The sequence below is a fragment of the Lepisma saccharinum genome, chromosome 20 (genome assembly GCF_977018435.1).
Source record: "Lepisma saccharinum chromosome 20, izLepSacc3.1, whole genome shotgun sequence".
Taxonomy (NCBI): domain Eukaryota; kingdom Metazoa; phylum Arthropoda; class Insecta; order Zygentoma; family Lepismatidae; genus Lepisma; species Lepisma saccharinum.
Window position 1 is genome coordinate 26,209,702 of NC_139248.1, and position 27,769 is coordinate 26,237,470.

The 27,769-nt window shown below is 38.8% G+C and overlaps 1 protein-coding gene across 10 annotated transcripts in view; it reads right to left on the reverse strand.

Annotated features, from left to right (window-relative positions):
* Ca-beta (Calcium channel protein beta subunit) overlaps positions 1-27,769 on the reverse strand; it is a 588,734-nt gene that overhangs the window by 109,786 nt on the left and 451,179 nt on the right. The window contains exon 2 of one of the 10 annotated variants that reach the window (XM_083142266.1): positions 8,298-8,336. The exons of the other annotated variants lie outside the window; for them this stretch is intronic. Coding sequence (XP_082998392.1) covers positions 8,298-8,318 — 21 coding nt within the window. The 5' untranslated portion in view covers positions 8,319-8,336. The remainder of the gene's footprint in view (positions 1-8,297; positions 8,337-27,769) is intronic. 10 annotated transcript variants of the gene reach the window in all.

Genomic DNA, 27,769 nt, shown 5'->3' on the forward strand with positions numbered 1-27,769 from the left:
ATTTCTTTCGTAGCCTACTAAACTTTTAATAGAACTTTATTTCTGCTACTTGAAAACAGAATCATATCCATGATTTTATTTTTGGAGAGTTGAACTTTCATATAGCTATGTCTTGTTTCTATAGAAAATATTTAAAATTGTCAAGGGTATGTGTCTCTTGTCTGCTGGGTGAAGGGATGGAATGAGGCATCCACTCACTTCTCCTTCTGGCACTGTGCCTGTTACATGCTAGTATAATGTACAGAATAAATAAAATCTTTTTGCCTTTTCGCTACATGATGTTTACACATACACTTTGACAGGACAGAACTACAGGGTGCGAAATCATTGAAAACTGGTGGGGGAACAAAGTTCTTAATCTACATTCCCCCCTCCGCCACATATGTGTATTATTAAAAGTAAATTAATTTGTTACTTTTATACATATCAGATATTGTAAAGCAGCCAACTAATTCCTTTAGTAACTTGGTTAAAGATGTTATAAATTATGAAATAGTTGAAGTGCTTTTATTATGTGTAAGTTTTTGTTTTGTTTGTGCTTTATGTTAATATAAATCAATTATATAGATTTCATAGTTATAATTTTCTTGCATTCTTGTCTTACTTTAATTGTGCATATTGGTGTAGATTTGTTAATGATCTCTTGAGAGAGAAAGCATTCAATACTCACAACTACACTAATTTGTGTATGTTCGATATTATTCTTAGTACAGTATATTTGAAATTAAAAGTAATTGCTTATCTTTCGTTTGTTATAACAAAAAATCTTCCCCCCGGAAATTTTTGGTAGGGGGATTTTTGAGGCCAAGATTGTTGGTGGTGGGAAATCCCCCTGTCCCCCCAGGATTTCGCACCCTGCAGAACTAACAGAAACACAAGAAGGCTAAAGCTAAACACTCAAAAATTAGTAAAAAAATATTTTTCACACCAACATTGAATGGTAGTGTTTGAGCTCTTAGGCGACACCAGAAAGGTGTTTGTGTGTGTGTATTGGGGGGCAACCCATTGACTTAACTTAATAGTAGAACAAATATTAACAATAAGAATCATGGTTATGATAATAATTTTACAGTAATAACTATTATAACAAAAAAATAAAATTATATTATTATTATTACTATTATTAATCCTTTGGGATAACTACTAGATGAATGAATATCAAGTACAATTTTTCCTTATTATTATAATTTATTTTTTTTACATTTTACACAGTTAGTGTACTAAAATGCACAGTTATTCTGTTTTATCTTTAAGTTTTAACTTTTCAATAAAAGCTTTCTAAACATTATTTATGTTATAACAACTTCTGCTTTTTGTGACTTGAAATGGCAATTCCAGGGGGTGGGGGTGGGGGTCAACGGATATGTTCCACCTTCATCCCGACACCGATGTTTCAGCACAAAATATTATCCTAAAGTGTGCCATTTCCAGTTATATGCTGTGGCGTGCCCAGTAGTCAGCCCTCATTTCGCTATTTTTCCTGCCTGTTTATAGCCTCATCATCACCCTCCTTGTATAGGTCCTTGCTTATGAAATAAAAGCATGCATGTTTATATTACCTTTGCATAATAGGGTGACATAATCTTAGTCTCTCCACCTGTTCATTCAATCAGTGGCGTACGCAAGAGGGGTTACTGGGTTTAACCCCCCCCCCCCGAGCTTTAAATATTATGGGAAATGCTGTGTAAAATAAATTGCCAATTTAGCGCTACTGCATTCAATGTAGAAACTGATCAGCTTGAGGGCCTCCCCGATGGTGCAGTGGTAGGTCGTTGCCTTGTAATCAAGGGGTCCAGGGTTCGATACCCTGTGGAGGCACATAGTGGTTCGGGTCCCACTTTGAACCGCAGGTCCAGTCTCGATTAGCCATACTGTGCATAAAGTGGACTTAAAACACCAACTCAATCTATCAATTGAGCAGCTTGACTGATTGATTTTGTTTATTTTTCTTCGCATTTCTGCTACTTTTGGGCTAATTGCGAAGATGAGGATGAGTGATGATATGATGGAATGGATGAATGGACACTCACAAAGAACACCTGTGCTCAGGCTGGAATTCGAACTCGACACCCCAGGCGTTTTAGCATGCTTTCGTAACCACTCATCCACGAAGGCTGGCTACTTAAGCTTGAATCACTTTGTATGCACACATCACTAGTATACTTTTCAGGGAAGTATTAAGACTCATAAATGTTATAAGTACATTCTAAACTATCACACTCTGACCTAAATGCATTCTTGGTTATATTCTTATTTACTCTTACATTTTTTTCTCCTTTCAGATCATGGACACCTTTCCATACAGACATTTTAAAGGAATACAGCATGCATATTTTTAGCAATGAAGTAAAATTGGTACTCTTTTTTTGGATAAAATTGTGAGAACTATGTTGAATTATTGCAAGATGAAATGTACGAATATTGTAAATAAAGTTGAATTTTTTGCTAACTGGTAACTTTATTTCTTCAACCTAATCTTTGGGGCGAAAAAAATTAAGCTCTGTATTTGAAATAGAGTGGTTAAAAATTATGTATATGAACATTTATAACTTCTACTAAATTTGCTCTGCCTTCTTAAGAATGTACATTTTCGTTTCTAATTAATTTATTAAAGTACGGAAATAGGTTCTAAAAGCACCAAAAATCACTCACATTGTAATGATTGTGGCATTGAACTGAGTGTGCAGAACCAACAGCAAAGGAAAGGTAAGGTTGAATTATTGCTTAATGTGTATGCATTTAGTGGCAAGGTAGTATTTTTCAGAGATTATCCCCTTACCATGTATGTATATACTTCCATCCAACGTATACATAAAATTTATCTACGGATATACAAATATACAGTATTTTGTTGTGTTAAGTATGTCATTTATTTATCCTAGCAATGTGCAAAGTGGAAAGTGTTGCTTTCCAAACAGTACAGAAAAAAGTTGTTATTTTTTAATTAACGGGTGTAACTTCTGAAGATCAATCCCCTTCATGTTATATTGTACACGCAAGGACACTTCTGGGTTGTAACAGCACCATTGACTTTCAATTAAATCATTACAACCCAGCAGTGTATGTGACTGTACATATATCCAGTCCCAATTGGTTTCTAATCATCAAGTGGAAGTCTCAAAAAAGATTTATTGGAAAATATGTATGTACATTAAAAGTTGCGGCTTTTTTGTATGATTTAGAAATCGATACATAATATTCCTTGCAAGCTTCATGTAATTTATGGATGGCTTGTTCTTCTACATGAATACCTTGGTGAGCGTGCCGCATCTAGCTTCCTCTAAGTTTTTTAAACTTTGTCAAAATTTAATGCTGAATTGAATGGTATTCTTTTTATAAGGAAGACAATTAATCACATTAAAATCTGAACGCATTAAATGAAGAAACACTGTTTTCCCTGTGATGTCGTATATTATACAATGCAAGAGTTAACATTGCATTTCTCTACTTTGATACATTTGCCATCTGGGAAGAAATTACAATGAAGTTATGATTGCTCTATCTTATTCTGAATTCATATTGGATAAGATAGAAAAGATCTGACTGATTCTTCAAGGTTAAAGGTAAGCATTATTATACTAAACGAAGATCATTTACCTCTTCCTCACGAACCCCTCAAACTCACCGTATGGGAGGAAAAACACACTCTATACTAGGGTGAGAAAACTCACTCTATGGGAGGAAAAACACACTCTATACTATGGTGAGAAAACTCACCTTTATGGGAGGAAAACACACTCTATGGGAGGAAAAACACACTCTATACTAGGGTGAGAAAACTCACCCTTACGGGAGGATAAACACACTCTATACTAGGGTGAGAAAACTCACCCTTATGGGAGGAAAAACACACTCTATACTAGGGTGAGAAAACTCACCCTTATGGGAGGAAAAACACACTCTATACTAGGGTGAGAAAACTCACCCTTATGGGAGGAAAAACACACTCTATACTAGGGTGAGAAAACTCACCCTTATGGGAGGAAAAACACTCTCTATACTAGGGTGAGAAAACTCACCCTTATGGGAGGAAAAACACACTCTATACTAGGGTGAGAAAACTCACCCTATGGGAGGAAAAACACACTCTATACTAGGGTGAGAAAAACTCACCCCAATATGGGGTGTGGAAACTCACCTTTTGGGGACGGCTATTTGTGACAAGCCAAACTCACCCCAAAAGGTGAGTTTCCACACCTTTATTTTTTTCAGTGTAAAACTTGCTCACGTCTGCCTTGCGTGATAACATTTTCCCAGTACTAAACTGTTAATGTGATACTTGATCGATTGATTTGGTGTTTTAAGTCCACTTTATGCACAGTAAGGCTAATCGGGACTGGACCTACAGTTTAAAGTGGGATCCGAACCACTTGTGCCTCCACCGGGAATCGAACCCGGGACCCCTTGATTACAAGGCGACGACGAGAGAATGAACAATGGTCACGTAAAACTAATGAAAGAACATTCTAAGCCGAGCTCCGTGGCGTAGTGGTTAGCGCGGCGCGGGGTCCCGAGTTCGAATCCCTGCCTAGAAATAAGTGCTCTTAATGAGGTCCGCTTCATCAATTTCCTTATATTATCCTCATCCTTATTTTCATGATTTACCAAAAGTGGCAGAAAAGCGAAGTAAAATAAATAAAATGAATCAATCAAAGGACCAGGACTCGTGTCGTCTGTCCGAGAATCGACAGTTCAACGCGCCTGGCCACCTACATTCCTTTTCCGCAATGTCGGTAGTAAGAGAACGCGAACGCGTCCTTAGCGCACGTTGCGGCTGTGTGCCTCGTCCAACCGTGCGGGATGGGGAAACTCCACTGGTCCAGTAGTAGTGACATGATAGCTCGGAAGCCTACTAGGGGAATTCTGCATTCTGCACCCTTCCCCACCTAGTCTGGTCCCGCCCACAACCTTCCCCTCTGCGCGTCACTACTCCAGACATTCCGGAAAAGGAATATAGGCGACTTCATGTACTATACACGCTGTGGAATTCTGTCGGTGTTATTCGGTGACACCCTGTCGAATGAAGCAAATCAAATCAAAATCAAATTCTATTTTGACTTGAAGTGGTGGTGGCTTGAAGTTTTTCTCTTGATATGGATCTTTTAAAATGGTTCTGCCCAGTAACGGTGATTTGGTGCCAAAACTGAAGGGGGCAAGGACAGATTACTTTGCCTTGGAAGACAAGACAAGGCTTAGCATTAAGAGGCCACAGTGCGGGGACAAAAAGAGGCAAAATATGATGGGCAACTACCCCCCAGAAATTTCTTGAAATTGGCAGTTTCTATTCCAGATGTCAAAAACAATCACTTGAAGGGGAAATGGTGTGTACAATTCGATATTATTATATTGTTGGACATGGCAGTTAATTGCTGTAACTGACAGCCTGTATAATAGGCAGAAAATAATAGTACAGTAAAACCTCGTTAATCCGAACACCGATAAGCCGGACTTTGCTTAATCCGGACAGGCAACAAAAAAAGGAGAATGGAAGGTTTTAAATGTGGCTAGAAGTCAACAATACAACTTCCTAAAGAAAAGGAAGTCAACCACTGATGAAATTCTGTTTTCCGCAGACTTTGTACTGTACTGTATAGTGTATTTAGGCCTATGCCCTTTAAATACACCATAATACACGTGTTCTGTTGCAATAAACGGAGTTTAATGCACTTTCTACTGTTCTTTTAGGTTCTTTCAGTTAAACCGGACTTTCGTTAAACCGGTCAACTTATCCCCCTCATTAGTCCGGATTAACGAGGTTTTACTGTATTTGTAGTAAAATATCGCTACAATTTCACCATTCGAATTCCGTGAAATTTTTCCAGTTATCTCACTTGATTGTCGACATTGACATTGACTTCCTTTTTACAACGGACTATGAATAGTTAGATTTAGTACCGACCTTCGTGCAGGTGTCGGATCGCGCCAAGAAACCAGAGTTTCCAGATTCGAATCGTGAGAAACCATTGTGTTTGTGTCAGTATTAATTGTATTAGAGCATCCTCGTCGTCGCGAGAAACTCAAGAGGTAGAATTGCGATTTAAACATAGGAAGACAGATTTAGCGACTTATCACCGGAGTTGGCAACCTCGGTACTGGTCTCGAAACAATCTTCGCAAGTATTTTGCTTGAAGGACGGGTTTGGGATTGGCAACCGAGCTGTTTATGTGGACGGACGCCTGGACGAAGACAAGCTGAGGCGGCGTAAATAGATTTCAGGTGTCTCGATTCGCCAGCGTCACAGGCAGAAGTTTCGTTCCTTTACTTAAATGACTTATTTACGTTGATATATTATTGCACGAAATTACGTAGAGAGGAGAGCACGTATGCAGAAATATTGAATGCTAATTACTACGATACTCACTAGATGGCAGCACAAACTCTACTCAAGAACTATGGACCCAATTTGCTTTGCAGTAAGCTTACAACACTATATCTATTACATTTTTAACTCTAGCAATTAGTCTCAACTATGACTTGAGCCAGTAGGCATCATACAGAGACGAGACGAGACTTTTCACACCATCGTCTCGTCGTCTCTTACGAGGTAGCTTGTCTCGAACTCGATCTTATCTTGATATCCACATTCTAGTATATACCTCGAAATTGTGAAAATTTCTGACTTGATTGGAAAAAGTAGATATCATGTGCATGATCAGCATTCAAAATAGTTCCAGAATCACCTATTGGTTTGTAAACAACCGAAATTTCCCTTGTTTAAATGTCTTTTTGTTACGTTCTGTAATAGGTGTAATGGAATGGTGAATATGAGAATTTTGATTGTGAAATTGTGAATAATCTTGACGTGATGGGGGAAAATGGATGTCATTTACGTCATCAGCATTCAAAATACTTCCAGAATCAAATATTGATTTGAAATCATCCGATTTTCTTTTTCAAAAATGCAGGGTAGTGTAATCAATTGAGTTTGTTGTAAATCTAATTTATGCACAGAGAGAGTAATCGGGAATGAGCCTACAGTTTAAAGTAAAATTCGAACCACTATGTGCCTCCACCGGTTATGGAACTCGGGACCCACTGATTCCAATGTGGCGACGTTACTACCAGTCCATCGAAGAGTGGTAAGAAATACAGACAGAATGTTTCAAAAGTCACATAACTTTGATCGCTTTTATCACGAAAACAGGGAGAGATATTCATACCATGATTTCTGCGTTATGAAGCCTTATGCATTGTTGGTTTCAGAAATTAGTTATAAGAGTTTGAAAATTTCACAAGTTAAAATAATTTCTTAAATCTTCAACCCGTCCACTTTCTTAAAAATGACTGTCTTTATTTCTGGGTTGCATGGAACTTTTTCTCCCGTTTCATAATTACACCGGAAACCTGGTAAGAACGTAAGTCGATAAGACAGTTCCTTCATATCCTGGTGAATTGGTATATTTACATCTGCCCAACTTGGTGGTCATTTGTATTTTTTTTTACTTTAAACGTTGAACACATATTTTATTTTTTCCCTTTAAAAAGTATAAAAAAGAAATTATCGTAATACAACCAGATAAAATTATCCTGTTCAATGGGACTTTTTTTATCCCCTTATGCCTTTGAAGAAGTATATATCAATATATAAGTATGTACAGTCACGGTCACATCTTGGTTGTAACGACCCTACAGGCTACAACTCAAAAGTATCCGTGACTGTACAAGATTAGTTTTAAATAACACTTATAACTATAATAACACATCGAACTAAACAAGCAAACGTGTCAAAAAATTCCTTTCATTACAACTTAAAACCTACCAGTTATACATTTAAAAATAATCCAGATTTATCTAAAATTCAGAAAAAAAAAACAATATATATTAATTATCATCACAGAACTTTCTTATCACATAAAGTATCGATACTTATCTGCAAACACTGCGTAAATATATATTACGTAAATGTAAATAAGTACAATAAATAATTATTTACAATTTTAAGAGAAATAATAACTACAGTATAAATGTAAAATAACTATGTATTTACAAACCAAAAACATTAATTTTAACTGTAATTTCATGTAAATATATCAATAAGTAATACATATGTTGAAAGAGTTATTGTATTGGAATGAAAGTAAGCACACATGCGTCACAGCTACAGAAAGCTTGTTGTAAACACACACAAAGGCAACAAAATTTGCATAAATCGAAAGAAAACATTTTATACCGCACTTAAAAGCTTCGTATCTTAAGCAGTTCTGTGATTAGATACAACAAAAGAAAAAGGAAATTTTAATAAATCACCATAAAAGCTGCTTTAACACTTGTTCATAAGCAGAGGCAAAGATGCTTACCAGTGGAGTGTACTTGGACATAAGTTACAGGTCACACCACTAGGGTGCAGCAGCATGCAAGAGACAGATGACAATCAAACAACAAGATGAAAAAACATCCGCCTACAAAGTGAGAAGAAATTGCATTGTTTATAATATTTCAAAATATTGTGATTAAGTTGGAGTGAAGGTTTGGGGAACTGGGGAACATTATCTCGATATTATTTTTGCAATATCTCTTGTACAGTAGTAAGAACTTTGCATCCACGTGTCTACGGTGCTGGTTAGGTTCGCTTTATATATTTTTTTATGTGGAGAAGGTGGCGTTGAAATGATTTTTGTGTAACAAAACTTCTAGAATCCAATTTAATTCCAAGCTGTGTAGTACATTTCTAACTTATGCACTGCCTGTTTACTGAGAATTACTTTTGTGACACTGATATTTTGAAAATTTCTGTCTGTGAAATGTGAATTTACACTAGGTGTAATTAAGAATGCCAGGTTGCATATGAAATCCTTAAATTCTCTCATCTTTGCTTAAGGTAATGTAGAAAAAAAAATCAGAATTAGGCTTAATCAATCACTGATTATTACTAATTGCCATAAAATATATCACATCAATATCATCACTCATCCTCATCGTTGCGATTAGCCAAATCAATAAATTATCTTCAGCTAATACAACCTGCCCTCATTCATAGTTGTTGAATTCACAAATTCTGTTATTCTCCCAATAATTAGTTCTTCATCTCTCAAAATCTTAATAACCTATATCATTCCTCATGTACGAGCCATTAAAAGGGAATTTCAAACGTCATGGCAAAAAAAAAATGTGTTTCAGTGTACCTTATGTTTGTTTATATCATTATCAGATTTAATTTTTCATGTTTGACGAGCTGACACAGAACTACACAGAGATTTCAACTTTTGCTGTAGTGCAAACTAGGTGTATTATTACTTGTGCAAAATTCATGCATATCTGGCACACACAATGATACATGTAATGGGTAATGGGACATATCACAAAGTGGTTGCTTACATGGTGATATCCGAGTACTTTGCTGTAGGAACTGATGGAATTGTGATCTCAAATACTAGGCTAGTAACAATTCCACAGTACATTTTCTTTGAGTTAACACTGAGGGAGGGATGATTTGGCAATTAGGAACCGTAAACACATGATACAAAATAAAAATAAATCATGTGGGTATCTTATAATTTTGAAAAACAACTCAAGGAATGGCAAGATAATGTTCCCCAAAGGTGAGAAGGGAAATCCTTGCACCCTCTCTCTCTCTCACACACACACACACTCAAAAACACTCTCGCACACATCCTCACGTAGGATAATAACAATTGCATTGGTGAATTGTGGCTGCAACACAAGTGATTTCAATTATTAAGGCAATCACAAGACAGTGTGGCATGCATATTGGAAACACACAGGAAGGAAAAAACAAACAGCAGTAAATGATTCACACAAACATTGTTGTTAGAAGACAAAAGCTTGATTGTTTTGCAAATTTCAACACTGATTTCATGGTCACAATTATTTTTTGCTTATTATTTGCACAAATTACAAAAAAATATATCACTGAGGCTCAAAAAGTACCAGATGTGCAAATAAATACCTTGGTAAAAAGTTAATCAGTTAAAAGAACCTCCAATTGTTGTTTTTTGTTAAATAACTTACTGGCAACAATGTAATGTTTACTGAGATCACATTGGAAGTGCATTGAAAACTAAAAAATGACACTGGCAACAATCACATGACATCTAACACCAAGATATCATACGACACAACACACACATAGAAACGACACAGAAAACAAAATGAAACAAAACATGGAAACTGAATGTGGTGTGAATGGTTGTGTGTGGTTAGTCTCCAGATTTTGCATGCAGCATTTCACAGCCAGCGCCCACTCCGTATAAAAATATTGTGTTTGACAACAAAAATCGATGGTTTATAGCAAATATTTTCTTCAATAAGGTATTAAATCTGTTCAAAAATCATACTTATTTTATATCTCTCGTTGCATGAACACAGGTGGGAAGAATTTATGCGCCAAAATTTGCCGCCTTCCTTGCTTGCAACTGCGCAATAGAATTTTTATTTACTGCGCATGTGTTTCAGTGTTACCACACGAAAATTCTCTGGTACACAGAAATTCAGTTTATTTTATTTATTTTACTAAAAGAAAAATGAGGCATTTGAATCCAAAGTCTCCATATTACAATGATATATTTGTTCACTTTGTATGCTATGAATTTGGGAGGATTTGTTGACAATCATTATTAACGTAAATATTATGGTGACAGTTTTAGATATAGCAAGATCATCGTTTTTCCAAAATAAAACTGGCTGAAATTTTCCATAGTAACTTCTACAATAGATACAGGATAAAGTAAAGTTAATACAGGACTTTGATTCTTAAAAGCGCTTTCGTCACTACAACCAATTTGCCAATAAGGGGACCTGCGAGGCCTCTATAAATTTTGGTGAGCTGTGTGACAATGTAACCTAAAATTCGTTAATAGCAATTACAAGTACATTATTTATTATTATTTATTAAATTATTTATGCTAATAAAGAGATTAAAATACATGTGCTATTGGTTGTTATTCTTGTTACTATTATATTGTAGGCCTATTGATTAAAGCACAGTGGGGTCTGTGAGTCTTTGTGTGCTCTAAAGAATGTCATATTTTGTGTTTCATATTCTTGTGGAACATTAAAACTTTTGACACCATCAAGTGGATATTCCTTCACAATTTACCACCACTTTTACAATGTTTGAGTTATTATTTCACTGTACGCGTGTATGTTCCGTTGTCTAATTGTTCCCCTGTCGTTGTGCTTTTAATGGCAAAATTAAACAACTACCACACACAATCAAATAATAATTCAAAAAATTGGAAACTGGCAAAAAATTGTGAAATATTTCTTTTTTCTTTTTAAGGGTTAAAACAAGCTAAAGAAAACTTCGAACGTAATGCAAAATAATGTAACGAAAAATGTTACATTACTCTTGTTGCTTATTGTGTTCATTAACATCGCGAGTAGGTATGATTTCAAGAATGTGGCAAGAGCCTTCGTTAAGAATACCAGCCCAGTGTTCACTGCGAAAAACCGTCACAGTATGAACCTGTGATCTACCCATTAACCCTTTAAAGTTGTATCGGTGAACAATGTGTCTATAAACGAATAGAAAGTAACATAACCAAGCTTCGTGGGAATATCCAATTGGGGGTTAGCCACTCTAGAAAAAATATCCAATGACGAGAGGTGACAGTTATATCAACCAATGACAAGTAGCACGTGGTTTTTCAACAGTTCCAGGGAACATCATTATCTTATTAATCGCAGAGCCTACAACACAATGTTTCTATGAGCATTTGTACGCATTATATCTCACAGGCAATCACAACATAAATGTTCGCCCAGTGCAATAAACAAAAATACATTTATCCAGTTTCAATGTGAGGGTGTGAATATGATTTGGCGTGGTAATTCTTTCCCACTTAGACAATGAAAGGTTGCGTGTGTGATCCAGCTACTTCTTGAACTGTCCTCGTATTCTTGCACAAAATACTTTGTACGTTAGTTTCATATTAAAACTTCATCTCTAAGACATTATAAATTCAAATTCTAGGTAGAAGCAACCTTAATTTTACCTATGCATATAGCAAAAAACATAACACTAATACTACCGTATAAAATTCATTTATACCAATGAACAATAGTTGGTTAAAAAATTACCCTTAAAAAGCTTAAAATTATTCTGTGGACTTGATTTGAATCTAATTCATTAGGGATAAAAAATATTAGGGATAAAAAATATTACATTTCAAAATAATGGATTGGTCTATTTACTTTTAAAAGTACGTCTATATGAATGCTGAAGTTCGTCTGATGTTATTGACATGAGTATGAAGGAGGAATTTGTGTGTGGAGCGTAGTATATCTCGTATAACAAATGTGATTATTTCGAAAGCTGTAAAATACAGAATGGATTATACTCAATGAATATTTGAAGATATATATGGAATGTTATCGTGATAAACCATCCAATCTCAAGAAGAGTTGTAGAGATGAATGTTAACATTACTCCAATAAGTGTTAAATATGAATTCATGATAACAATACGCCATCTATTGATATGGTCTGGAAGTACGAGCACTCAATTATGTACGTAATTTGTGAAAGGTAAGATAATGTCAAGTTAGTAAGTTTGCCAGCCCCGTATCTACGAGTATATGTTTTGGCGCCCTACGTAGGATTGTATTGTCGTTGGTGGCCCCCGCACTACCAACCACCAACATTTTACGTTTTTATATCTCATGTATTTATACATAGTTCCACGAATACAGATATGCTACACAGACAGGCCGACTGAATACACAATTACACGATATACCGCACAGAGTCAGAGTGAATACACAATTACACGATATACCCCACAGAGGGTCAGAGTGAATGCACAATTACACGATATACTACACAGGTGTCAGAGTGAATACACAATTACACGATATGCCTCACAGAGGAGCCGAGTGAATTACACGATATACCCCACAGAGAGGCCGAGTGACTACACAATTACACGATATACCACACTGAGTAGCCGAGCGAATGCACAATTACACGATATACCCCCACTGAGGGCCGAGTGAATACACAATTACACGATATACCCCACTGAGGGCCCGAGTACTGCACAATTACACGATATACCCCCACTGAGGGGCCGAGTGAATATACAATTACACGATATACCCCACTGAGGGCCCGAGTACTGCACAATTACACGATATACCCCCACTGAGGGCCGAATGAATACACAATTACACGATATACCCCACTGAGGGCCCGAGTACTGCACAATTACACGATATACCCCCACTGAGGGCCGAGTGAATACACAATTACACGATATACCCCACTGAGGGCCCGAGTACTGCACAATTACACGATATACCCCCACTGAGGGGCCGAGTGAATATACAATTACACGATATACCCCATAGAGGGGCCGAATGAGTGCACAATTACACGATATACGGTACCCGACAGAGGGGCCGAGTGAATATACAGTTCTACGAGTACAAATATACCCATCCAAGTGTATATTCAATTCCATAACTGCAGACAAATCTCACTGAGGAGCGAAGCGGAACAGTTAACTTCATAAGAGTTGCTTCTTTATTTTTACATTTTCTGGGCCAATGGTAGACTCATAATGATACCGACAAGGAGAAAACCGCATCAAAACTTGTTGTACACGGTCTTACTGCGATACAAGTTCTGCCAGAACAGAAGGGATCGTCCTGACCCACATTGCAGCGTTGGTCGAGTCAGTGTTTCCAAACGACGGAAAAAAATCCTGAAGAAAGGCAAAATAAATTCAACTCAAGCGTTTCCCGTTTACGTGTAAAAATAACTATATTTGGTCCATTTAGTAAGATAAATACCGTGAATATAAGCAAACGCATTATGAAACAAATTCTGATTGAACGTCGATTTTCATCCGATTTTGACTAATCGCCTAGATGAGGATGAGGGATGGTATGATTGGCGTAAAATTGATGAAGGTACAACGTCCATGAAAGAACGTCCATGCCCATCCCGGGACTCGAACTCGGGACCGCTGGCGTTGAATTTTCTCAAGTATTGGCGGTGCTTTAAATGTCGTTTTGAAAGAAGTGGTTCTTTTGTGACAACTATAAATATTTCTTATCGCCGCCCCCCTCCCAATTTAGATAGAGCTACAGTAGTCCATTCGGTAGGGGAGTTTGACTGCCACGCGGGGGACACCAGTTCGATCCCCGGGCTTGGTTATATCGTGGGAACTTTTTCAACTATGTCCCTACACGAATGGGCTCTGAGGTTCACCCAGCTTTTAATACACGCCAATGTCATCCCTGGGGGCTAAAGGCAGACGGAGTGTGGTGTTGATCACATCACCTCCACAATTTCTTGTGAATGTGTGGGGCTTTACCTCCACACACCCCCGTACGCCTCCACGACATGTTGCAATCTACAAGGGGTAGTTCTACCTAACTACCAAATATAGATGCTTGTGGTATTAAAATCAAATCCCGTTTTAAACCAAACTAGGGTAAATTTTTAACTTTAAAAAACTGCATTTCAAAATGTTTCCCTCCTTTACCTCGGTGTCTCCATAGGTTATTTTACGATCTTTTTTACCGCAGAAGGTTAATAAAGACGAAGAAAATGATCTAGAATCAGGGGCGGCTTAGAGGTGGGTGGGTGACTGGGTCGGCGCTCTCAAGGGGGCTCCAAACTGGGGTGTCCCATTTTGGACAAGATCTGGATATGTTTTGGATGTGTTTTGGATATCCCGTCTTGGACAAGATCTGGAGACGTATTGGATATTTGGAATTGGACAATGTTTCTGACAGCCTGTTCTATACATGTTTGGGCTATGTATTAGATATTTAGAATTGGTCGAGTTTCAGATATCCAGTTCTGGATATCTAATGGATATCCATCCATAATATCTATGGATTTGATCTGGGCATTGTGGATATCCAATGGATACCCCTTGGAGATTTGTGTTGTATGGGTTGAGTAGCCAAAACCTAAGTATTGATTATATAATTTTTTTAAGAAAAAGTGTGGATTTGTGTAGACTAGAATTAATTAAAATTATTGCTGCATAACTGCAAAAACCATGTAGCAATTTAAGCTAAGAGATTACTGTTATGTTCATATCATTGTGTAGGTATTTAATGCTTACAATAAACGTCTTCTTTAACACTAACGCAAAGTATTTAAATAATACGTTTTTATTTTTTTCTTATTTTAAACCGTAAATATGTAACATTGTCAATGTTTTTATTGGGGGTGGAAAGTTAGGGATAGCAGGGTGGAAAATAGGGGAGCCAAAACCCACCTCGCCCGGGTTAAAATTATATCTTGAGGCGCCCCTTCGAGGCTGTGCAAACCGCTCCGCCACTGAGCATGGGCACTGTAGCTCCACGTGTAGATTTGGTGTAAACAATCCGTGTAATAGGGATACCTAATTTCACGCCGTAATGAGATTTCTTGCTCTTGGGAGTTGGCAACACTGCTGCAGACATGCATGCAATTTCTTATCGCACGAGAATGGAACAGTCCCGTCAGTAAATGCGCTGTTACAGCGGTAGCGAAATGTACTGCCTGAGTGCAGCGCAACATACACACGCTGGGAGGGGAAAATGAACACACGTGTATAACTTCCAGGGGCAGACACTGAGTGATTCGTTTACCGTCGTTTTCTGCAACCCTCCCCTGCTCATGCAGGCAGTTCTGCGAGCATAGCAAAAACATCCAGTTCCACTCGGAAATAAAGTTTCCCCCCTTCCTCAAAAAGAAAATAAAATCTCGTCGGATTGGTAACAACGTCACGCGAAGTTGGGACGCGAGAAATCTGGCAACATTGCGCCCGTGATCTGCAACGTCTGTTCGTGACGTGGAGCTTTTTGCTGCATTTGTGCGTCTGTGTAGATAGAACCTCTGGATTCATCGTGTCTCGTGCGCAAAGGGAGGTGGGAGAGGGAGGGTGTTTGTTTGCATGTTTTAAACGTGACACACTTTCAGGAGGGGTGGGGGGAGGGATATTTCTGAATGCTACTTTAAAGAAGGGTTGTTAAAGGTCCTGGAATCCATAAATTCTAATGGGTTCTATTGGATCAAGCTACAGGACGGGAACCTTTTTCCTCGCACAATTTAAATTGTTTCATTGAAAATAGATTTCAGGACCGTATTTAAATTCATTCGGAAAAAAAGGTTCCTGGACCGAATTTAAATTCATTAGGGAAAAAATGTTCCTAGGCCATATTTAAATTCATTAGGGAAAAAATGTTCCTAGGCCATATTTAAATTCATTAGGGAAAAAATGTTCCTAGGCCATATTTAAATTCATTAGGAAAAAAATGTTCCTAGGCCATATTTAAATTCATTAGGAAAAAAATGTTCCTAGGCCATATTTAAATTCATTAGGGAAAAATGTTCCTGGACCATATTTAAATTCATTCGGGAAAAATGTTCCTGGACCATATTTAAATTCATTTGGGAAAAATGTTCCTGGACCAAACTTAAATTCATTCGGAAAAAAGTTCCTGGGCCATATTTAAATTCATTAGGGAAAAAATGTTCCTAGGCCATATTTAAATTCATTAGGGAAAAATGTTCCTAGGCCATATTTAAATTCATTAGGGAAAAAATGTTCCTGGACCATATTTAAATTCATTCGGGAAAAATGTTCCTGGACCATATTTAAATTCATTCGGGAAAAATGTTCCTGGACCATATTTAAATTCATTCGGGAAAAATGTTCCTGGACCATATTTAAATTCATTCGGGAAAAATGTTCCTGGACCAAACTTAAATTCATTCGGAAAAAAGTTCCTGGGCCATATTTAAATTCATTAGGGAAAAAATGTTCCTGGGCCATATTTAAATTCATTAGGGAAAAAATGTTCCTGGGCCATATTTAAATTCATTAGGGAAAAAATGTTCCTGGGCCATATTTAAATTCATTAGGGAAAAAATGTTCCTAGGCCATATTTAAATTCATTAGGGAAAAAATGTTCCTAGGCCATATTTAAATTCATTAGGGAAAAATGTTCCTGGACCATATTTAAATTCATTCGGGAAAAATGTTCCTGGACCATATTTAAATTCATTCGGGAAAAATGTTCCTGGACCATATTTAAATTCATTCGGGAAAAATGTTCCTGGACCATATTTAAATTCATTCGGGAAAAATGTTCCTGGACCAAACTTAAATTCATTCGGAAAAAAGTTCCTGGGCCATATTTAAATTCATTAGGGAAAAAATGTTCCTGGGCCATATTTAAATTCATTCGGGAAAAATGTTCCTGGACCATATTTAAATTCATTCGGGAAAATTGTTCCTGGACCATATTTAAATTCATTCGGGAAAAATGTTCCTGGACCATATTTAAATTCATTCGGGAAAAATGTTCCTGGACCATATTTAAATTCATTCGGGAAAAATGTTCCTGGACCATATTTAAATTCATTCGGGAAAAATGTTCCTGGACCATATTTAAATTCATTCGGGAAAAATGTTCCTGGACCAAACTTAAATTCATTCGGAAAAAAGTTCCTGGGCCATATTTAAATTCATTAGGGAAAAATGTTCCTAGGCCATATTTAAATTCATTCGGAAAAACGTTCCTGGGCCATATTTAAATTCATTCGGAAAAAAATGTTCCTGGACCGTATTTAAATTCATTCGGGAAAAAAAGTTCCTGGACTGAATTGAAATACTTTAAACATAAAATAGGTTCTTTTACGGTCTTGAACCCGTTTACACTTTATGATTTATCTCTCCCGGACGGGAATTGGTTGGTTGATTTGGTGTTTTTAAGTCCACTTTATGCACAGTAAGAGTAATCGGGACTGGACCTACAATTTAAAGTGTGGGATCCGAACCACTATGTGCCTCCACCGGGTATCGAACCCGGGAACCCTTGATTACAAGGCAACGACGCTACCACTGCGACATCGGGGAGGCACTCGGACGGGAACTGAATTTATTTACAATTCCTTGACCTTTTACAACCCTGCCTTAAAGTTACAAATAGTTAAACCCACATATTTCTGGTGAATAAAAGATCAATATTTAGGTACTCCTGTGCATATGAAGTAGCACACTTTACAGGGTTGAACAGTTGAAGAACGTGCCAATACATCTGAACAGGAGTGTACAAAAACTGGGCACATTTCGGGATCAAGATTGTTATATGAAATGACATTTTGGTGTTAAAATGCTGAATAACATCCTAAATTTGATTGTATCCTGTAGAACTGGGTATCGATCCAATGGGGAAGTATCTCATCCCCTAAATAGTACCACTCGATTGAAACGACGGCCCCGAAAGTGGCCAGGTAAGAGGTAACTGATCTAACTTAAATAAATAACATTACAGAAGTTTTATCCCAACCTTCTGACTGAGAATGGCAGATAGATGTATAATGATAACTCACCCTGTTCGATATCGCGTACACCTTGTCTCCCTCTGTCTTCACCTGGTAGCGATCAACACAAAAAGCTCTTTCCCCCTTGATTCCTCTGGTTTTGCGTGACCGTGACTCACCTCTTCCCCATGTAGCGTCTCCCTGCTTCCTGTCGAAAACAACCTTTCTCGGCAAGATCCAGCTACAGGTCTCGGCAAGTTAGGACAAGTTTGTGCACTATATCGAGCGGGGATGTTACGCTTTCTAACACCAGAAGTTATCACAAGTTTATTCCTGTGTAAAAAGAGTCCATTTTTGCTTCTAAAGTACTTACAGTAGAATTAAGCAATTTTCCGTGATTTTGCATAACTCGCAGGATAATTCAGACTTCAGAAAGTGCTGTGTCGATAAATGAAGTCTGAATTTCTTGCTTTCAAGAGCTTATTTCGCATTATTTCCTAGCAAAACATGGTAGGAAAATGCACCTCACACCTTTCAAAAACAATAAAAGAACGTTTTTTTTTGTGTTTTTTTTTTCACATTTCGTGTTTCCGTCATAAAAGAAATATACATGCCTCTACAAATAATGCGTGAATACAAATGTGTAATAAACATATCCCCTTGTTGCAACAACCGCGTCAGGTGTATTTCCCTTTTGTTTCTATATGTTGTAAGTCTTCCTTGTTTAATAGCAATTCTGATTTTCAGAGTAGTGTTTGACCGCTATGAAAATTTAAGTGTGGCCAAAATGTTGGTGACTTGCCGCTCCGTTATACAGTTCGATCTTGCACAACATGCTCATGCCGGGATTTGAGCTTTGGACCCCTGGCATCGTAGCACGCTGTACTAACCACTCCGCCACGGAGGCCGGCTAACTTCGCCTTCTCGTGCAAGGATTTAATGTGATAATGAACAGATGTCTTGCAATTGTGTAGATTTTCTCGTCTTCAAAACTGATTGCATTAAATCTATCAATGTATATTACTCGTGTGTCCCACACCATAACTGTGCGTTCACGAACCGCTTGTGAACCTCTTGTTCTCACAATTGGGACGTGGTTTTCAGCGCCGGGCGAACTGCTTGTGAACCGCTCGTGGCGATCCATCTCCTGTCTGTTTTCTGACGAACACAAAGGCGTTCGCAGTTCACACTGAGACGGCGTCGTGCGTAGTTCGTTGCTTTTGGTCTGCTCGAGAACTTCCAGATTTTCTATTGGCTTTGTTGCAGTTTTTGATGCAATTATGGAGTGGTCAGAGGAAAATGCACTAAAGCTTATTGGTATTTATGAAACCAGATCTTTACTCTGGGATCCTTAACGTAAGGACCATTTCAAAAAAAAAAAAAATTAAAAAAAGATGCCTGGAGGGAAATAGGTGTCGAGATGAATATTTGTGCGGACAAATGTGACTTCAAATCCATCATAAGCTCCGTACCAGTGCGTTTCTTATACAGGTTGGTGTGCCACCAACGTCGTTGTTTCCTCTTCTTCTTGCACAAACTAGCCATCGCTAAAGCCGCACGACTGATCACCAAAATCGCATACTTTTCCTCACGCGAAGACATGATGACAAGATGAACACTGAACAAATGATTGCCTGTAGTTCGCGGTTTCCCATGGATCGTTGGAAGTTCGCTGGTAAGAATAATTTCAGCGAACAGTTCACAAGCGGCTCGCAAACGGTTCGGTTCGCACATGCTTTGGGCTCCGGCTACGAGACGGACGCAAGTTCGAGTCTCCAGGAGGGAGCGTAACAACTTTTCTCTGAGATTTCGACCTGTGTATGGGACCGGTGACCACCCACCATCGTGAGGAAATTTGGGAGATATGAATGAGTAGCGTAACCCGTCATGGAAGCCTACAACAGCGACTGGGGGGTTTGTCGTGCTGACCACACTTCACCCCGCAATGATCTCCCACCTCGGCAGGTGGGGGTGAGACCGGCAAGGGCTCAAGGGCTGTGTCGCCACGGGTTATTATAAATGTAAATTTAGTACAAATACAATGACCGTGAATTGGGCCTTTGTGAAAAATTGTAGGGGGGCGTTGAGAAAATTTTGGGGAATGTGTGTAGATAAATCATTGCTGCTCGTCCCCCCCCATCAATTCTCACGCTGGTGAGCACACAGTACACCCAGCGTCATCTAATTTAAGACTTTCTGAGATTCAAGTTCCTAGTGCAGCACAAGTTCCTTTAAGGGATGCAACAGCTAAAACAATAAACCCTTATTTACAGGATAATTAGCCACACTCTACTCTTATCCACTTCATTTGTTAGCTGACCGGTACTAACAAAGTTTAGCAGAATAGAAGTCGACAAATTAGAAACTTCCGGTGATTCGTTTCCATAGAAACGCGAAGAACTGAGGGAAAAATTTTGCGAAGAAGTTCAAGGTATGTATGGAGCTTTTAAAAGGCTCCCTGAATTCACGGGCTGTGTCGCTTTTATGCACAATACTACATGAACGAAACGAAAACCTCAGAAGTCCGATAAAAATTATATGACAGACTGCATGCAGGTCAAATTTACATGAGGTATCAACTGTTATTTACAAAACGATCTCAAGGCTGCAACACTGATTAAGTGAGCTCCACAACACCATTTTTAAAGATGGCGCCTCCTTCGCACACTTGCACCAGTAAAGAAGCAGTGGTTTCTTGCCCCGTGGAAGCCTAAAACGTAGAGAAATTCTCTGCCAAATGAAAATCACATATCTCTATGAATGATTACCACGCCAGCAAGTTTATGAATCGAGGGAGAAGTACAACAATGGCTTCAGTTCGCAGGCAGATGGGTGGAAGACATTCGCAATGGGTCATAAGTGACTGCGTGTGCATTCCAAAGATTCTTCTACTTAGATATGCAGGCACTAACTCAAGACTTTAACATATATGTGGATCAGCAATGGATATGTATTAATTTGCAGCAAACGTGTGCAAATCTATATGCAAAAAAAAAAGGTTTTAATTTGACTGTCCCTTATATATTTGTCGAATATCTTCTCGAGTTCTAAAGATTCATATCACAAACTATGATTATATCGAAAAGGGACCACAGTTCTTTTATGAATTCAGATATATGTATATGTGTGTGTGTGGTGTAAGACGTATATAACTATGTGCGTGCACTCTAGTACAGCAAGGCCAGCAGTTACAAAATTATTTCTTTAACTTTAAGTTTTTCATTATTTCTCTATTAACTCAACAGAATCAACCCGCAAGCCTCCAAGGTTTGTCCTTTTCCGATATGGGGCCATCCGCACCCTCTCGTGGCGTGTTGACAAAACATCTGCCCTGTGACACATCACCCTGGCCTGACCAGCTTGTAGCCAGAGCCACCAAAGGGTCCAAGTAGAAAGAACCGGCCTTGAATTAAACAATGGGAGACAAGTTTACATGGAGGGGAACTTCGTCTTCCAATCGGTAAGGGCTGAAATGCCTGAAATAAAGCCAGGGTGCCATCGTTGAAGTCTGCTGACGTTCTCAGTGTTGCGAACTGCACGAATTAGTGCTCACGTATAATGTATACTGCCAGCGTTGTAGCACATCAACAAATAGAGTTACAATTTTAATATTTTTAAATAAATTATGAAGTTTCAAAGCACAAGAGACACAAAAATATGATTGCTGACATACGTATGGCATTATATGTGAAGATAAACGTTCGGTCTATTAAGACATCTAACACGTCCATAGACACATCCGCCTAATAGAGTTGGTAACACTCGCTGGTCGCGGTCACGTTTTTTACAAGCGCTTTGTGAGGTTACTCTTTTCCGGAGTGTGAATTTATGTTTTTGTTTTGTTTGTTTTTGCACATCTCCACACATCTCCACACATATCTCTCTTTCTCTCTCTCTCTCTCTCTCTCTCTCTGTGTATGTGTGTTTGTGCGCGCGTACGCGTGTGTGGTGTGAAATCTGAAGTGTAAAGTGTCCAACTCCAGATATTCCCGAATTGTACTGAAGTGTAAAGTGTCCAACTCCAGATATTCCCGCATCGTACTGAAGTGTAAAGTGTCCAACTCCAGATATTCCCGAATTGTACTGAAGTGTAAAGTGTCCAATCCCAGATATTCCCGAATTGTACTGAAGTGTAAAGTGTCCAACTCCAGATATTCCCGAATTGTACTGAAGTGTACAGTGTCCAACTCCAGATATTCCGAATTGTACTGAAGTGTAAAGTGTCCAACTCCAGATATTCCAGAATTGTACCAGCAGAGAAGGGCTTCAAATGTAATGAACTTTCAAATACTCGAAGTTCGAGTTATGTGGAAACCCAAAGCTTCAGAAACTTTAGTGCTGGCATGGTTTAATATTTCTACGGTAAGAACTGCGTGGTGCCAAAGTGGATTTGTGAATATTTCAAAGTGTGAAAATCGTGCTTCAATCATTCGCGTTCGTCTGTTGCATGAAATACGTATGACAACAGATCAAATGAAGTTCGAAGAAATAAAAAATTGCGCCAAGATATTCATCTTTTCCCTTCAGATACTCTGAGATTGAAGACAATCTTAAAGTACCAGAGACGTAAGGAAACAATATCAGGTGGCTTTTTGGACTGTTTTTTCTGGCGTCCGACCAATGTACAAAACCGTGTTACATCGCATATCACATACATAAATAGTGCATTTTTTTACATCATCACTATAGATGAAAAAAATATTCGCATAGTTAAAATGATTATTTTGCTACATTTTCTCATTTAACTCTACTTTTATGTTTTTGAGGCTAATCACGAAGGTGAGAATTAATGATGATTATATGAACCCGGAACCTTTAGTATCAAGATGGTGAGTCGACCACTCATCTCCGCGAAAGGCGTCATAGAATAATAAATCCTCGGCCGATAAACGTTTTCGTTGCGCACCTTTATGAAGATGGGCCGATTAACACTGGATCAGTATTGTGCTCAAGTTACCTCAACGCAGGAAAATTCCGGCAAAATTTTAATTGAAAAGTTAGAGAGAGATTGCATGTAGCATCGTAGCGTTCTACTCTGTAGAACGGGGGAACAATGAGGGGAGTAGCTAATCCCATAAATTGCACCACTCGCTAACCGTGACTGCATAACAGTTGTTTTATCCCAACCCTTCTGACTGAAAATGGCAGGTAGAGGAATTATAATGATAACTCACCCTGTTCGATATGATGAAGCACCTCTCCCATCGTCCTCGCCTGTTAGCGATCGTCAACCAAAAAACCTCTTGCCCCTCGATCATGCATCTTTCGTCACTTTTGCTTCACCTTGACTCACCTTTCCCAAGGTTGCCATCTCCTGTCACAAAACGTCTTTCTCAATAAAATCCAACTGCAGGTCTGGGCAAGTTAGAACCCGTTTTTGCAAGATTATACACGATATCGAGCTGGGATGTTACGATATCGACATTAAATATACATTTGAAGTTATCCGGTTCACACATTAAATTCCTTAGAGTGTATAGTACATTTACCTTTCTGTTGTCGCATAATTATCCCCTTCACTCCAAAAATGAAGCTTATAACAATCTTGCATTTGACATGGGGATAATAACGCATCTAGCATAAACTTAATATTAATGATTGTCTATCAAGAACCTTCATTTCTCCCTTGCTATCTTCTCATTCATTCAAGAAGTCCTAATATTTCTCTCAATGGTTTCAATGAATAGAGATAGCATTGATTGAAACGAACATTTTGGGTGCGTCAGCACTTGGGCAATTTGCACCCGTCACACTATACGGGGACCAGCCACTTAACGTAGATACAATCAGTATCTCCCACTAAGAAATAAAGTATCCTTACTCATGTTAAAAGCTGAGGCTTTAAAGGGGCACTCAGCACATATATACACTCAGAGAACTAAATGCATCATATCGATTGATGCACCAGAATGCATCGATTGATGCACTAAAGTGTGTTTTATGGCTTCTTCAAAGAATCAAGATTCACATTTGATGCATTTGGGTGTATTTTTGTATGTCGTGAAAGAAACACCGAAGTGCATCATTTGATTCAAGTGAGGATTCCTTTCAGTCGAGATGCACTTCAATGCATCAGTTGATGCGTTTTGATGCACCTTGATGCATCTTCTTTGATGTTGCACTTAAACGTTTTGTCTGAGCTACATGAACTCTGTAGCTCAGACCAAACGTTTAAGTGCATCATCCAAAAAGATGCAGGAAGGTGCATCAAGGAACATCAACTGATGCATTGAAGTGCATCTCGACTGAAAGGAATCCTCACTTGAATCAAATGATGCACTTCGGTGTTTCTTTCACGACATACAAAAATTCACCCAAATGCATCAAATGTGAATCTGATTCTTTGAAGAAGCCATAAAACACACTTTAGTGCATCAATCAATATGATGCATTTAGTTTTCTGTGTGTAGACAACATACAAGACAACACACAGCCCTACAGAGGACTATACTGGCGTGAGGTCCAGACGACAGGGCCTCGTTCGCCTGCAACTTTTGGGTGACCTCTCAGAACAACCATAACACGCTCGATAGAGATAGTAATAATTCCACTATTAACAATTACGATAATTGTTACTCAAATTTTGTGTTCGTAACATTAATTTTTCTAAGACAAGGACAATTCTGCATATTTAAAAGGGAAATTAGGCTTTCGTATGTGGCAACACTGCTCCAACTAGGAATCAATCCCGGGACATCTTGCAGGTTTAACCTTAACCATTCAATTCGTTCTCGAGCATACATTAAACCGATACATGCCCGCATTAGCTTCCTCAATTAACGACTGTCTGTATTTGTTTGCATACGGAAAAAAATCGTTTCACGTGTATTGGCTGCGACAGGGGCGGTGATTAATGATACGACGGCGGGGACGTTCAATATTTATCGATTTCACCTGTTCTTAGACGACACGTGATCATTACATGTGAATGAACCGGTTAACGACTTCTGTCGTTCATAGCGTAGCCGGAAGGAACAATCTTGAGTCAATCTCAGTGGTTTTATGGCGATCTGTTTCCTTGACAGGAAACAGACCAAGGCGGAGATAGAGAACACTAAAACAGACATTCACTCTGTCTCGGCAAACTCTGGAGCAAGCAAACGAAAGCATGTCTCTTCGCAAACAGTGGCTCGAGAGTGCTCGACCAATGAACAAGTGCGAGGGAACGGGATTGGGGGATGAGTGACTGCAGTTACCAGCCTTTCCAGCTGCGTGTACTGATTCGCTCCGCCCATTGGCTGTCTCCTCTTCTCTTCTCGGCCTTGCTCCAGAGATCCCCTGGACAGAGTACAGAAACCTTATGGGGAGAAGAGAGTCTTTCGATTGCAACACTGCTGCAAAGTCAAAGATCTCATATTTGAATCCAGGATATGGCATGAAGGCAAGGGTACACCGAAAGATGATTTATTGAGGGTCAGGTCTAGGGATGTTCAAAAAATTCCGATACTGAAAATATCAATGCCCGGATCCATTTAGAACCGGGTACTCAGATCCGGAAACGAGAAACTGGGGTCCAGTAGTATGAATGGCCATAAATATTCGGATACGGGATACCCGATCCTGAAAATATCTGGGTTTGGATCCAGTGAGGTCCCTGCACCCGGATTCCGAAACGAGAACCCAGACCTGTTATTGGGGGTTAGAACTAGGGATGATGACAAGAAATATTCGGATCCGGGATACCCAGCTCTGAAAATATTCCGGATTCTGATTTTTGTCGTAAACGGATACACGAATCCGGATCCCGGAACCGGGTATCTGGATCTCTTATTTTATATCGGAACTACAAATGGCCACAAAATTTCGGATCAGACTTACCCGGTTCTGCAAATATCCGGATCCATGGGAACCGGCTCTATTACTACCTGGAGCCCAGATATTTCAGAATCCTTTTCTGCCATCCCTAGTCAGAGCATCACTCCATGGATTTACTTTATCGAAGAAAATTGCGCACCCACAGTGTTTTATCAGCAGCTGAACCCATAGATTTGTTTCTGCCAGATTTACTTGCAGGCAGAAAGTGGAAAGGGGACGCTACCAAGAAACTTCGTCGTCAGATTTAAACTGACTGCATTGTTTCCCTCAAGGCTCTGGAGAGAACCAGATTCCTGTACGAAAGGAAAGTTTCCTACGTACAAGTGTCATATGAAATAACCTCCAATAACTGAATCAACTTTCGATTAGACTAACTTCTTTTTCTCTTTGTTCATCATTTCTCGAAACATTTCACCGACGGATTGTGGGTCCTTTATCCTCTTTCTCCCACAAGACGCGCTGTCTTCGTTTCCGTCACTTCACATCCTTTTCCGTCTTCCGTCTGAAGCTCAGCGGAACAATTTCCGACGCGTCCTGCCACGTCACTTCTCATCTTCTTCCGACCAACTCCTGTTTCCGGCTTCAACCCGAGTTATTCCAAAACATCTGCGCGGTGGTACTTAATTTTTCAGCACTACGTCGTCACGGTTCGTACTTCACCAGTTCGTAGGCGTAACTTGGGGGGGGGGGCATGGGATGCTTGTCCCCCCAAAATATTCAGGTTTATTTAAATTTACAGGTTAAGGGTACCTCCTGGAACGAGAGATTAATGTACCGATCACCGCCTTCAAATTTCAGCTCCAAGTTGCTTTGCTGGACAATACTTCATTTGTATGTGAATTTGCGAATTGTTGTTCTAAGTCTACTTTATGCACAGAAAGGCTGATCGGGACTGGACATACAGTTTAAAGTGGGAACCGAACCACTTTGTGCCTCCACCGGGTATCGAACCCGGGACCACTGCGCCATCGGGGAGGCCGAATATTTGGGTGTGTCAGTTCGTGTGAACATTTGGCACCATTCAAAGTATACGAGAAAATCATCCTCTTATCTTAGACGGGGGTGTATAGAGACCCCTGAGAAAAGTTAAAGGTGGAAAGATTGTAAAGAGACCTGTACATGATAAGCACATCAAAACGGTAAGGCTTGTGTAAATACTAACCCTCTAAGAGGCCGCTCTTTTCGAAAAGTTAAAAACACTTGTAAAAACGAGGTCATCATTTTCCAATATGGATGATAAACAGTTGGAAACATTAAATCTTTACCATAAGAAAGTAAAATTGGCAGTTGTAAGTAGTCGTAGAAAACAAATTACTGCAATGAACGTTTTTCGCTCGAGCGGCAAATAGTTCGCACGGGCAACGCTAGATGGCACACAGAATTAATAGTTCCACTCGAGCGAGAAACGACCGAACGAGCGAAATACACTCGAACTCTCGAACCCTATTAGTACACGTATTTACGTCATTTGTCTATGGTAATGGATCCTCAAATATGGATCGCGAAGTACAAGACGAAGTGAAATTGAAAAATTAGTGAACATAGTCATCTCCATGTAAAAATTCAGTTTTGTGTATCTTACCGAGATATGTTAAAATGAAATAGATGATTATGAGCTGAAACTACCTAGACTGAAATTTTATGTTTCTGCGATTATTTTCACATTGAAATGATGTTTGATTGAATGTTATAACTGCATTTTATTATTTCGCAGAATATGATT